At 35.3% G+C, this 14,690-nt stretch overlaps 1 protein-coding gene and 1 long non-coding RNA gene across 4 annotated transcripts; one reads left to right on the top strand and one right to left on the bottom strand.

Moving 5' to 3' along the window:
• Positions 1-1,128: 1,128 nt before the first annotated feature.
• On the top strand, positions 1,129-3,821 carry LOC110411333 (uncharacterized). Of its 2 annotated transcripts, XR_002444750.1 has the most exons (3): positions 1,129-1,281; positions 1,907-3,452; positions 3,561-3,821. It is a non-coding gene; the product is annotated as an uncharacterized LOC110411333 (long non-coding RNA). The 2 variants fall into 2 exon arrangements; XR_002444749.1 differs by having other exon boundaries at positions 1,907-3,821.
• A 3,030-nt stretch (positions 3,822-6,851) lies between these two features.
• On the bottom strand, positions 6,852-8,354 carry LOC110410466 (transcription factor MYB123-like). 2 transcript variants are annotated; one of them, XM_021420173.1, is made up of 3 exons: positions 8,167-8,354; positions 7,849-7,978; positions 6,852-7,754 (listed from the first exon to the last, which is right to left on the bottom strand). In XM_021420173.1, the coding sequence occupies exons 1-3, from the start codon at positions 8,297-8,299 to the stop codon at positions 7,124-7,126; spliced, it is 894 nt and encodes a 297-aa protein (XP_021275848.1). In that variant the 5' UTR covers positions 8,300-8,354; the 3' UTR covers positions 6,852-7,123. The 2 variants fall into 2 exon arrangements, with proteins under 2 accessions (XP_021275848.1, XP_021275851.1); XM_021420176.1 differs by having other exon boundaries at positions 8,197-8,354.
• Between the last annotated feature and the right edge of the window lie 6,336 nt (positions 8,355-14,690).

Below are 14,690 nucleotides of genomic sequence, written 5' to 3'. Positions count from 1 at the left end.
AAATATTATTTATAGTAATATTTTATAATAAATGCAATAATTGATAATCAATATGATAATTTTTAATATATTTAAAGAAGATATTATTCAATAACATTTATTAACAAAACCTTTTTTAACTTTTACCCATTTCCCTTTCATATAAATATATATATATATTTTAACTCTAAACACATGTTACATTTTCAATTAATTACAATCATTACTTTTAATAAAAATGTTTAAAGTAGGCATATCGACAAATGTTTTATTAAATGCACTCAATTGAACATATTTACCTATAATTATCAGTAAAAATATAACTAATATTTTTTTTCTTTTTGTAATAAACAATGCATTAGCTTTCATGTTAAAGATATCACCATCAAGTAAGACAAAGTATTGATCGGTTACAATCGAGTAACTGATTATAACTAACTACAATAGCATCAACTTAATTATTCGATGACGGTTGTTGTGATCGACAGGGATTGAGACCACCGCTATTCAATGGTCGGGGCACTCTCCGCTCAATCGGATTGATCGAAAAACCAAGGGGAGGGGCGTTAATAAGCTTCATTAGTCCCTCACTGCTTTTTTTCTTCCCTTTCTTTCTTCCGTCTTCTTTCCTTTGTTTGGTGCTCTCTATCATCTCCTCTTGCCAGCATCTATCATTTTCCTTACTGTTGGTCATCTTTGTTTTCCTTGCTGTTGGTCATCTCTGTTTCAAAATCTGTTTATTGTTATCGTGTGACTTATTTTAATGATTACTTTCATGTTCATGTTCACTTGAACTTTCAATCGATCGAAATCGAGGTTGGCTTTCATTGGTTGATTTTTTCTTATAATCGATAAGTTTTGATCGGTTCAAATTTCTCATCAATTTCGTCAATTTTGATTTCTATTAAAATTGAACTGGCTGAAATCGATTGATACACTCCCTTAAATAAGAGGGATTACTTGGTAATGAAGAATCCCAATCGTGGTTGTATCGATAAGTCGTGACCTGACCACAATCACACAGGGTCCATGGGCTTGGCCCAGCAGTCCAGGCTCGAGAGACTTGCATTCGCATGATACTGGGCTTCGGGTTATCGTCTATGGGCAACGATAGAATCCAATCAAATCAAATCAAATCAAAGCAAAGAATCATTGGAAACTGGAAAGCACAAAGCAAAACCGTCTATGGGAAGTCAACTGGTTTGTAACATTTGTTCGATTTGATTCTATCAAATTTGAACAAGATCAAGCTCCGGTGCCGCCTAAGCTTCAGCATTCAGGTTGCTGCTACAGTTGAAACGGGTAAGTAAATAAAGCTTTCTTTGCTCCTTAGTTGTTACGACGCTGTCATTTCAGAAAATTGCAGTTTTGAGTCTAAACTAGGGAGTTTTGTCTCGGGTAAACGTTCTTTGATTGGACCAACGGTCTCTTTTGTCTTTCACCAATCAAATTTCATGCAGCCTCAATTATTGGATTGAAAAAGTTTCAATAACAAGTTGCAAGTCATTAAGAGTTTTTAAGTTTTGTTTTTAAACCTGTAGAATGGTGTGGATTCCTTGTCCTAGGAAATTTCCTTCTCTCGAAGGAAGTGAAAATTTATTGGTCAAAAAGAGAAACGAAACATTTTTTCTCCGTTGTGAAGTCTTCGGTAGAGTAATTGAAAAATATTGCACCAAAACTTCACATAGAATACTTTGTCAGTCCTGCATATGCAAAGCTGCATCTAGGTGGAACTATTACTCTATTAGGACCTATGTTGAAAACTATTGCGGTGCGATGTGTTTGCAGTAACATTAACATTTATGGGTCCTTGAAAATCTGTTTTTGACTTATATTGTCTATTAATTTGGTGTGTTTATCTCATTTTTTAAGTGTCTTTCCTCTTTGTTCTTTAAAGTTTGCATGTTCAAATGTTCATCATGGGCAGGCCATTAGTCAACCTCGCATCAATTAGTCAAAATCATCGCCCTTTCGAACAGAGAAAAGTGGGGATTAGTTAACCTACCATAATCACTTGAGTTATCATTATAGAGGCAGAGTGAAGATGTTCCTAGAGTCTTGGGATTCAGAGGAGGTCTGGGTAAAGCAATGAAGATGTTTCTTGAATCAGCTTGTTTAGGAATACATTTTTAGTCACTTTGGAAGACAATGTGTGGATGTTTCTTAATTCTTCTCGAAATTTTAGTTTATTACTGAAAGTCAGTGACCTTTTGTCTTATGAAAAGTTCATCGACAGAAAGGCCCTTTGTTGATGTAAAGTGTCAAGCTTCTTAATTGAAGTGGTGAGCTTGTTTTCTATATCAGGTATGGTTCCTATATCATAGTCATAGTTTTCTTGCTGTTTTGGCTGCAATAATGGATGCGTTTGTCATGTGAAATACTAAAAGTGGAGGCAGCTGCAGCTAGGCAGGGGCCCTGGCTTCCCCTCGGCTCTTGAAAGCTTGGCTTGGCTTTTTCTCAAACAAAAAGAGTAAATTCTGACTTTGTCTCGTCTAGGAAATTACGAAATGGCGCCACCATATGAAAGTTTCTAATTGGCATAGAATAGTTTACAATCATTTGCCACCCTTTTGAAGTTCTAACCTAATTATTAATTTTATTTCTTTTACTATTTTTAACGTTGGTGTTATCAAAAGAAATAAATATGTTGACACTAATTATTGCACCAGGACTTATGAAAGAAATTTAAGTTGCTCTATGGTGTATACAAATCAAATTTACATGTAACTTTTCTTTTTTTTTCCTTCTTTTAATTCCTATATTTCACTTTTTAGTTTTCAACATTTTTATATGCTTTATTCTATTTTAATGAAACTTATATTAGTTAGATTTTAATTTATATTTAATCATTCATATGCCCAATAAGATTATTAGCTTTGAAGTCAATATTAGTTTACTTATCAAAAGAAATTCATGTTTTTTCCGCAATTACATTGTTATTTTTTTACATTGCAATTACATCAGTGTTTCTTTGAATTTTGTATACTTTCTATGATATTTTGCAATGAGAAAGGTTCTTTTAACTATTTTTTTTTCTCATTTTAATTATAATTAAGTACATATGGTTTTTATACCGACCCCGGCCAAAAATTTCTATGGTATAGGACACAGTCTTGAGTTAGAAAATTGTTGTCTTTTATTTCCTTTATGTAATTAGAAACATCAGTATCATGAAGAATCTCTGTCATCATCGAGAAAATCATAGTCTATGTCTTATTTCCAAGGCGGAAGGAACTCCACAAACGTGAGAATCGTGAAACCTATCCCTGTCACGGCCTTCCTGTTTCTATGATGTATCGTTTACTTTGCTCTAAGGTTAGGTAGCATTGTATTTTGGTCAAATACATGCACTCAATTTCAATTATAATCTGGAAAAGTAACCATTTCTTTTTTTAACTTTAGAAGTTTCTGTTTTAGAATTTAGACCTCCAGCAGCCTGGACCAGTGTGTGCAGTATTGCTTCTGCCGAAACTGTAATTTCTCTCAACCACTTTATGGCTTTTCTCATCAACCATCATTCAGAGTTGCAGGTCAATAGTTTTCCATAGTAGTTCAAATTGTGAAGGGTAGTTTTGCTGCAGGTGGGGGTATTTCATGGCACAACATGCAAAATATTTTCCAATGATTTGGATCAATGATCATGGAAACAAGCAAATAGGCTTATAATGGTCTTTTCATTTATTAATTTGTAAAGGTTAGTTGGATTTTCTGCTATAAGTCATACTGCAGATAAAAGAAAGAAATGACTGCAGATATTTGTTATGGCTTTGGTTACTTGTATTATCATCTTTAATAATGATTAATAATGATGCTTTGACTCTGCATCGAGCTATCGTTGGAAATTGCGTGAGTAGAGCGTATCTTTACCAGGTTTTGTACTTGTATGTTTACAGTTTCGCAAATATACATACCTATATATACATATATTTAACATGAGAATAAGTACTTAAGAAAGTTTTTGGGTGGTCATGAGGATGAGTAGAGCTAATACCATTATAAATCTTACATGGCAGGCCAACAACTAAGCTGACGCAGGATAGGAACCAGATTTCACTTTTATGTTGCAGATGCCTATTGTTTGAAACCCTTGTAGCACATATATGATTAAAATTGGTATTTTACATTCGGAAAGTATTCAAAAACAAAGTTTATGACAAGAATTAAATCATCACACTGTACGTTTTTCTTCCCACTATTGCAGACACATGATGAAAAACTGTTCATGACTATATCAGTGAGCAGTGAAGCTTCTGTGACGTAGTTTGTCTTATCGGATATATAACTTATTAATGGTGATGGATTGGTTGTTATTTTGTTTGTTACACTAGATTCGATTTTACCGCAGCATCTTAATTAAAAGAAACAAACCAAATCAAGGCTCATCTTATTCTGCCGGATGAAAGGAATAGTAATGCAGAGGAGCAAGCTATGATCAATTGGGTTTCACTGTCTTCCTACTGTCAACACTAGCATTAATGACCTGTAAGAAAATAGTGGCTTTATTATTTGAAAAGAGTGTTTGGAACAGACCACGTGCCTCTTTGGTCGCATGCTTAGGCCCCTTGAGATCCACATGATCTAGGTGAGGGACTAGGCGCAAGGTCAATAATAGAATCAATGATCTTGCCATTCCCAGTTGTTAAAGTAGCAAGACAACTTTGATGCAAAGAACTGAATTTCTGTCCTCTTTTGGTGAAGCTTGCCTCTAACAACTGAGCGTCATGTCCATTTCTGGTGTTTGCTTTAACTGGTGGAACAAAGGGACTTCCACTTGGCTGGGAGAAATGGTCTTTGGGTTAGCGAATCAAGTACTTCTTCCTTTGGAGGCAAAGATCTACACGGCTTATCTTTTGGGTTGAGAGCAATGTGAAAGTCGAGGAAGGTTACTTAATCCAGTCACTCAACCAAGAAAAGAGAAAAAAGAGTTGTAGGCATATTTCTGAGAAAATCAACGAGTTCTGCTCGAATGACATTTGATGTCAATGTTACCCAACCTTTCTTTTTCTCTTCTCCCTTCTTCCTCCATTCTGATAGGGCCAGCGATGGCAAAATTCATCAATACGACAACATTGATTACCAAATACTTATAATATGAAATCGTGGGGCAAACCCAAAAGCGAGTTGCAGACTGCAAACTGAAATTTGCTCCCATAACTTGGGCAAAGACGCAATGTGTTAACAAAATTTCAAGCTTCAATGCCATTGCCTTAAGTTTTATTCAAAATTAATTAATGTGCTCCTGCCCCTCCTAGACGTGATAGTGGGCAGTAACTTCCTACATTAAACATAAAGATCCTGAGGTAGCTTTCCCTCCCTCTTGAGTTCTATTCCAGACATTTGTTAACACCGAATGTTTGTCTTTTGCAAGTATCTTGTTTACATTTTCCTTTTGCTGGGTGTATCACCGGTAGTTGGGCTCTAACCATAGACAGCCACCACTGCAGAAGTTATAGAGAAGTTTACTGTTTTCTTTAACAGGCAGACAATCCGCTCCGTACATGTTAATATCTATGGCCTAAAAATTTGATGTTCCCCTTTAGCATGCCGTAAAGGAGACAATCTCCCGTGAAACTGGCTCAAATTACAGAAGTTCAACCCCGTTGACTTGCAGATTAGGTATATTAAATTTCTCCATTTCTTTTATACTTTCAAGGCTTGAGATTTGAGAACGTGACTATGAGGAAATGAGTGCAATAAGAAAACTAATATTGTTTTTAACCATAGAATGATACTAAAGGTCTACGAGGATGCATTAATTTTTAACAGTTAAAGATAAAAAAAACCACAAAAATAATTGAAATAATGACATGCGGGGTCTACGGAGCTTCGTCAGGGTGCTTGGTGACCTAACAATCTCCGCTTTGAAATCGTTTAATAATTGTGCTGAATTGCAGATAAAGCCTCTTATGTAATGCGTCACTTTGGTGTAAGTTGTAAAAAAATTCTGACCATAAGCATCAATATTTCAAGGTGGAACGAGACCCATTGGCCTAGGATATGATCGGGGCCTTGAAAACAGGTTAAGAAGTTTTAACTAAACCTGGTGGGTTCTTAAGGATCCATCTAATGGTCAATTGCATTGAAAGAAATGTCCTTACCTAACATGACAGTTCCTTCTTGGTGATCACATGCCTCAACATTTTATAGTCGCGGTAGAAATTTGAAAAAATCAGACAAGGGAAGGACCATACTTGCTTAGTTTACCAGCAAATTGGCAGAGCACAAAACCAATTTGGATCTTAATGATTGCCATCTTTTTGAGATCGATGAAGTAAAGCAATAGTAGGTAATATTCGAGCAGGAACAAAGTGGTGAATATCATGGTGCGATTGTCTCTGCACCGCACATTTGTCATACGCAAGAGATTTTCGGTCCCATTAACAGGAGAGGTCAAGTGAATAAAAATGGGGTTGTTCTGATTCCGTGGTATGGCGTTATCACTCATCCCTGTTATTTGTATTTGTCTTCATTCGAAAAGAAAATCATTGTGGAACCCTTTTAACACAATTTCCTTTCCCTATGACAAAAACTTTCCAATCCCCGTAGAGGCTAGAACTCAATCGAGGATGGAAAATGTCAAGTCACCTTGCATGATTGCCGCGAGGAAATATTGTTATTGGTTCTTCTCTTTTTTTTTTCTTTTTTTTTCTCTCCTTTGGGCTGGAGCTGAAAGTTAAGTTTGAGAACAAATACAGGAAGAAATTGCAGTAATGAATTGACAACCACCATGAATTTCCGCACTTCGAAGAATTATTGATTAGAAAAGACATGCTAAAAGCTTATGCGTTTCTTTCAAAACATGGAAGTTGCTTTCAGATTTACTGTCGCTTATATAGCATGCCAATAAAGAGAATTGCGATAAATAACTGAGCTCTTCATATGCACTATGATTACATGATAAGTTAATGAGGAACTTGAATCAAATGATGAGAAAGATACTAGGTTAGCATACAGACTCGTTGATGAGTTGTTTTCAACTTCCAAAATTTAAGTTACTAAAATTTACAGTATGGTTGCCCATGACATGCAAGTTGCAACTGGCAAAGTAACAGTACTTATGAGAGAAACATACAGGCCCGTTGTTTTATTCACATGTTTCCTTTTTTTTTTTTGCTGTGTTGGAACTGCAGCAGCGATTCTCCTATCAAGGCCATTCGTCTGGTTCAAGCAAAAATGCTAAAGAGTCTAAATCCATGGCGGCATTGTCATCAAGACAAGGATTTGTGGTCCAATCCTTGAACATCGCTTCATCAAACGCAAGGGGTTGCACAGGATCCAGGGATGGATTCTTGTTGATGTCATTCTCCTCAGAGTCTTCATTGCTTGCTCTCAGCTGATCATTGATTTCAAAGTTCAAGAAATCCTGGCCATGACTATACAACGCATCAAGCGATTCGGTTCCGTGGTGGCTTTGAACACTCGCATTGTTATTTATTTCTTCATGATTTGTCAAATAAGGTTGAAAATCTTGATGCTCAGATGGGTCAATATCTTGAATTGGTGGTGGCTGTAATGGGATCAAGACTTTGCTGCTGCACCTAGTGGCTTTGGTCCGGATCACTTGGATTTTGGTTTCTGTAGCCTGTGGTGAATTTGAGGGCTTGGTGACTTGGGGCTCAGTTGTTAGCTTTTTATGTCTAGATTTGCTCGGGGGAGTTTCTGTGGATGTTGGCGAGGATGCTTGAGCTTTGGCTCTCTTTCCCAAAGTGGTGTTCCAGTAGTTTTTGATTTCATTGTCTGTTCGCCCAGGTAGCCTTCCAGCTATTAAAGACCATCTGCGGAACACCAAGGAAGTAGGCAATGAATACCAAATATACATGAAACACTCGATCGTGTAGAAAAACATGAAACGTGGAGAGAGTTAGCAACCTGTTGCCAAGAAGATTATGGAGTCTGATTATGAGCTCCTCTTCGTCATGGGAGATATTGCCTCTTTTGATATCTGGTCGAAGATAATTTAGCCATCTAAGTCTACAACTCTTGCCACACCTCTTCAAACCTGCATTTCGTAACCATCAATTGCAACTTAATGTTGGTCCATTTTGAGCAGCTGTAATTTGACTTTGGGTCTTTGTGAATGGTCATGGTAAAAGGAAGCAGAGAGAAAACAGAGGAAAAGATACCACTTAAAGGAGGCCAAGCAAGGTATGAAGTATTAAAAGAAAACAATACTAATATTAATAGTACCAGCTCTCTTGGGGAGATTTCTCCACTTGCCTTCTCCATGAGCCTTAATGTATGCTGTAAGTATTTTGTCTTCCAATGCAGTCCAGGCTCCTCTGTTGAGTCCTTCTTTGGAGCAACAAGGACTCCTCCCCATCTTCCTTTCTTTCTCTACTTCTCTTTCTCTCGTTCTCTCTTTCTCACTGTCTGCCTCTATTTGCAAAACTATAAAGTGAGGAGGACCCATGACCCTTTTATAACCCCAGTTAGTCAAGAAACTAAACTGCTGATGTAGGATTATTTGTAGGAAATGTGACTGTTGTACAAATATAGATATTGGTTTGGTTAGGCTTTAAGAAAGCAAATATTAAATTCTAACAAGAAACTATATTTGCTATGTCTCCATACAAATAGATCCAATTTTTAAATAGGAAATATATTATGAGCCCAAGATTAAAATTTAAACCCAGCTTTTAGTTGAAGAAGAATATATATTATTGGCTTAACTGAGTTGAATTTTCAATGATTCCCTATTGCTACTGACAAAGGATTAAGATTCAATTAATGAATCAAACATTAATCTGGCAATGTTGTTGTAAGGAAAAGATTCTCTCCATTGGAAAAAGCAAAAAAGAACTTGAAAGTATATCCGATAGTGTTTTTTTTTTTCATCAAGGCAATGATAAAATCTTCAGTAAGTAGCATACCAGCTGTATATGCTACCAGTATATACATTCTCAACATGTGGGGAAAATAAAAAATGCTAATCTGGGGCGATGATGTGTTGCGCTGAGAGTGGCAGCAGATGATGCACGTGATCCTGGAAAATCTATGGCTCCTGCTTTCAACTCACATACAAAAATTGTACCATCAGGTCTTTTACGTTTAGACACATACGATTTATCTGTTTAGTGTCTTCCACAAGCAAAGGAATGCAACCTGAATCTCTCAATATGTTTGATTTCTTTACATGTGTTTTCTTGCCCAAGAAACTGAAGCAATTCTCTGTTAAAACGAAACAAAAAGAAAGAAATGTTTTCCCTTCTTGGTATGCTTGCTTCAAACGACTGCAAAGTTCTTTGTCACGGTGCCCCTTCATTTGCGATTTTTTGTATGTCTCCCACGCGCAGAATTGGAAAACGATGTACAAGTATATGGCCATCGCAATAAATTTGGGGGGTCTAAAAGTTCCATACAGTAGAATTTCTGCTAGTGAATTTTATAGTTTGATGATAATATTAAAGGATAATTCTTGGATCCTTCCCCCGCTGGTTTCTCTCTGACTTTGTGATTCCATATGCTTACCTAACGGTTTATGAAATGACCCAGCCAAAGTATCAAAAAGGAACCAGGGGAATTTAGTTGATTCGAGCTCTGAAAAGGTTTATTTTTCTCATCAACTTTTCTGGAAAGACCAAGCATTTGCGTAGGGCTACTTTGCTTTTGTTTTTATGTTTGCCTGGACCACTTAGATATGTTTTGTTCTGTCATGCATTTCGATGTGATGGGATTTGATATTTTAAAGGCAAGTTGGTTTTTATCCCAATATATATTAACAGACAAAGAACAGATTCAGAATTTGTGATATATCCAATAATGATGTAAATAAAGTTTACTCGAGAATTCACTTTATACTTTTTCTTTTGCTTTCCCCTGTTTTATTTGTTTGTTTGTGTTTCAAGCCGTGGCTACCCATTTGTAGCAGTTCCAGTTCTGCTTTTGTTCTTCATCTAATGAATATAATCCCATTTTTGCTACAGAAACTGACATAGAGAAAAGGGTCATCAATTTTTGAATTATGGGATTCTAATTCTTAAAGCCTAGCACTAGTTCCTATCAGAATTTTAAGTGATAGTAGTTATTTGAACTGAAGGCACGCAAGCCATGTTCATTGATTAAGTATATAACCATATAATGATAAGGTTACAAGTTCGAAAAATTTACATAAACAGATTACAGTATGTTCAGCTGCAATTGTAGAACTTGAATCCTTATCCTTGTCTGGTTAGAATTCAGACTTCCCTCCAACAGCTCCAACATCCCAGGATCGCCAGACAGCATTTACTTCTACATCCGAGCATAATGCCGACAAACCTCCAAACTGAGTCATGTGGCTGGGGTTGCAGGGCTTGCAGCGGGGAGCACATGCTCATCTCAAACATGTCCGCACCAAAGGCTGAAATTAAGCAAATGAAGTACGTTTAGAAGGAAAGTAAAAAGGTCTGCAGTTAAACTCTGGATGTCAAATCATGACACTGAAACGTGGAAAAGAGCCAGTCGACATTTTCAGAATTTCGAGGCAAATATTATTACAGGGCGTACAGTAAAGGTATAGTTTCTTTTTAGCGTTCTGATGAATTACAGTGGAAATAGAAAGATTCTGGCTTTGTCATCCACTTTTGAACCCCTGTATTAATTATTCATCGCAAGAACGAAGCCCCCTGCATTCTCTTCTGCTTGCGGGTAATTTTATTGCCATTTGCCAGGCAAAGCAATTAATGAATGATCCAGTTTTAGATCTCCAACTTCACCAGATGCTTGGTCAAAATTAAGTGTCGGGAATTTAATACTCCACTATGAGAAACAGTCAGGGGGAAGACCGTTAGACAGCAGACTTTTGCCTTCCATCTCTCAATAGAACCGGTAAGTCTGCTGGTTCAAAGAGTACATAATCATCACAATCAAGCAACGATATTCTAGAACAACAGGATTTTGGTGTAAACACGCAAGGGGAATGGGATGTGCAAAAGTAAAGCCCTGTCTATCCCTGAGGTCTGCTATGGGTTGCTTTCAGCCTTCAGGCCAAAAAGGTAAACTCTTCTAATTCTTCTCCTGCCAGTGGTTAGGTCTCAGCTAACTTTCCATCCTTCAGAACGAAACACTGAATTCTGAAATTTTAAGGTACTAGTATCTACTCTAATCACGTTCTCTTAGTCAACCAACCAAACCTTGGAACTGTAAAAATCATTCATGACCAAGTCTTACGATGCACCAAACTTTTCTTTTCCCTGTTAATTACTGGTGATCATGCAGAACGTGTATGTTTATTGTACTGAAAAATCATTTGAAGAAAGACAAGAAAAGATCATGAGAATGCGGCGTGTGTTAGTGTTACTGTGGAGGGATGTTTGGATTGAAAGCTGTGTCACATTTTGGCATCTTTCCATTTCTCTATTCAAGTCCAACTCAAATGATTTTGCAGGGGATCCAAGAAATACCTTGTGTTCTTTCTGAAAATTAGTCCACCATCTCAATTTTCTTGCTTCTACTTATTGCTAGTGCACACAGTTTAGTTAACATAATTAAACAAAAAAAAAAAGTCTTGGAACCCCGGGTGATGTTGACATACTATCTATCAAAGTTTTAAAAGAAAGATTGAGAGATTTCTTTATTAATATATGTACGTGTATATGTGTATACAGTCATATATCAACCTACATGTGTTGTATGTATATATTGATCTACCAAAGAAAGTCAAAGAATTTTACATAGCAATTTTCACCTGAAAGCATGGTTGATAAACAAATACAAATATGAAGAGGAGTTACTTTTAATTTTTTGGGTAAAAGCAAGGTTCAATTGACGGTTAAGGTAAAATTCACTTCCCTTCACTTGGACTTCCTGGTTCTGGGCTTCTCTTAAATGAGCTTGACCCACTGACGCTGGGAAAGAAGCAACCCCCACAAATTTCAATCAAAGGCAATTAGGCAAAAGGATTGTCCTCTCTTTTAAGTTAGAAATGGGATGCCAAGAAAAGCAAATCTGTAGTCTGCACAATTCAGATGGGACCTGAAAGAAGGATTATAAGCAATAAACAATTCATAAAGGACCCAAAATTAAGTTTTTTATATTTTTTAATTCAAGTGGCTTGGTCTACCATGCCTATATACTATGTAATTATTTCTTGCTATAACCAAAACACTAACATTATATGAATACATGGAATCTTTTTTAACTATTAAATTAGGCATTCCTAGGAACAGATTCGACATCGCGTCACTCCGTGATTTCAAAATCCTTGATTCTGCTGAGGTCAAGTTGAAAGCTGAATACCAAAGGTTGTCCTCCGCTCCCATGGCATCAATTATATATATACTACTCTTATTTTTAAATAACAAATTTGAATGATGAATTTTAAATAGAATTAAAGCATGTTTGGTTTTTTTTTTTCAATTTATTTATTTCTTAAAAGCAGAAACCAAGTCATATAGGATTTTTTTTAAAAGACAAAATTTATAAAAAATAATTAAAAAAAAGCTCTAAAAATGATTTTTTTTTACTTTTTTTAAAATACGTTAGCATTTCAAAAAATACTCCTCTCTCCCTTCCAATCTCCCTCTTATCTCTTTCTTTCAGTAAATCACTCTTCTCCAATGTAAAATCATGATCTCATTTTTCTCTACCTCTTTCTACAAAAACTACTAAAAAAGAAAAAATCGACAAAAAACCTAATAACAAAATAGCAAAATTTAGAATTTTGTTGTTGTTACAAAGATTAAGAGAAAAAAAAAACTCAAAATTTAAAATTACATTCAAGTACTATTTAAAAGTTTTCTTTCTTCTTCACAAAAAAAAAAAATATTATTACTAGTATACAAATTTGAGAGTTGTTTTATTTTTTTTATAGATTTTTTTGATTTTAATATCTGAAATTGTCTATAAACTTGAAACATATTTGTTCTTATTAAGTGATAGAAGATGAAATGAATACCATTTATGATAATTTTAACCAAAATTAGAACTTATATAATTTATTTTACTAAACAACTTATTAAATAATTTTAACTTAATTTTAAAAGTTATTATTTTTTAAAAGAGCTCCATAATAATTTTTAAATTAAGAAAAGCTAGACCAAACAAGCTTTAAAGATATTTGTTACAATTATTATTAATTTAAAAATATGTTTTTTATCGAATATGTTGAAAAGTGTTACATTTAGAGCTAATCATTCAATTATATGAGACAATAATTAAAATATAATACTCCTAATATTTATTAGGAGAGGGCCCTTAACTAAGACACTTACTCGGGAAAGGTTTTGATGCATCTATGTATAAAGACAACCATTAATTCATTATTGAAGAATACAAGCTGTTCCTAACTAAAATTAAGCTGCAAATAAATATAGATGTTAACAAGCTAACAACTTTATATGTATTTACTAAAAAACACCAAACCACATACCCTGTCATTTCTTTATGCATTAGGTTTTCTTGGTAACTTAGTTTGGCTGTGTTTCCTAGTCCTCTTCACAGAAGAATATAGTAGCTTATAGTGTTAACCACGTGGAACTAATTAATTATATGAACTGAATTAAGGTCATAGTTATTATATGTATGGTAATGTCAAAAACGAATAAGCTAACCATCTGATTATTAATCAAGAATGCAATAAAATCTGTCAGGGTTTGGTCAAGAGATTTCCAATCAAAATGCAATAATGCAAACTTTAGGCCATCTGTTTTTCTTCCGGAGGAATTAATATGGTCCTTGGGATGATTGGATTCTAGTATTAAAATGGAATCGATATGGTATTCAAAACAAGTCATAAAATTTTCAACCATCAAAGACCGAGCCAAATGGGAGAATACGATCGAAGGAATTATTGAAGTTGAAAATTAGCAACAAATCTTGTAGGTCATGACCTCTATATGTAGGTACCCGAATTTCCACAATTTAGATTCAGCCGGTGAGAGTAAAGAAGTGGAAGGACCAAGGTATGATACAATTTGCAGACTAGTTTTGGAATGTTGATCTTAAACAAATTCATAGTTAGAAAGTTGCAGTCTACCTTTCAGTCTTTTACCCCCAAAAGGTTAGATTCATTATGCAAAATAATGCAAAAAACAAAGTCATGTGACACAACAGTTTAATCTGGTAGAGTTTAATCCATTAATTTATCTTAGTATAGTTTTAAGTATTCGATGTTAATTACATATATATATTCGTAAACAGACACTGCCACATTCTTCGATCTGCGATATGTGCGCCAATTATTCCTGTCATTTATTCTGATTAGGACACGTATATTACCTTTGTAAATAAGGTTGTTGCTGCGGTGTTGTCATTTTCCTCTGGCCGCACCTTCCATACCTTTTCGAGCCTGGAGATGTAACGGTCACCGTCCTGGCCTTGGCTTCCTCCTGGTTTTGATCAGATTTGACCCCCATTTCCACATGCCTTCCAACTAGGGTTAAGCATTGCGTGGTCCCGTTGATCTTCAAAGACCGAAAGACATGACTAATAGACCCATTTTTTCCATTGTTATCTATCTATCAGCTCTCTGTTTTCATGAAGTCTCATTAATTTCATCCCGGATTCTGTATATGTACAGTGAAAACATGCTAATTTCCAACATTTTCTTGAACTTGATCGCCAAGGTTCAAGATTTATTATACTGTCTATATTGTAGTGCCCCTTTCCAGTAATTGGGGTTAAATTAATGAGTTTTGCACTAATTATAACTGCTGGAAAAAACGTGTTATAATAACCATTACAGAAAATATTTTACATATATAAGATCCAATGGAGAAGATATTAATTTCGCG

The sequence above is a fragment of the Theobroma umbraticum genome, unplaced genomic scaffold (assembly GCF_002168275.2).
Source record: "Theobroma umbraticum cultivar Fairchild unplaced genomic scaffold, ASM216827v3 scaffold_56.0, whole genome shotgun sequence".
NCBI lineage: Eukaryota > Viridiplantae > Streptophyta > Magnoliopsida > Malvales > Malvaceae > Theobroma > Theobroma umbraticum.
This window is presented reverse-complemented; position numbering and strand designations above follow the sequence as displayed.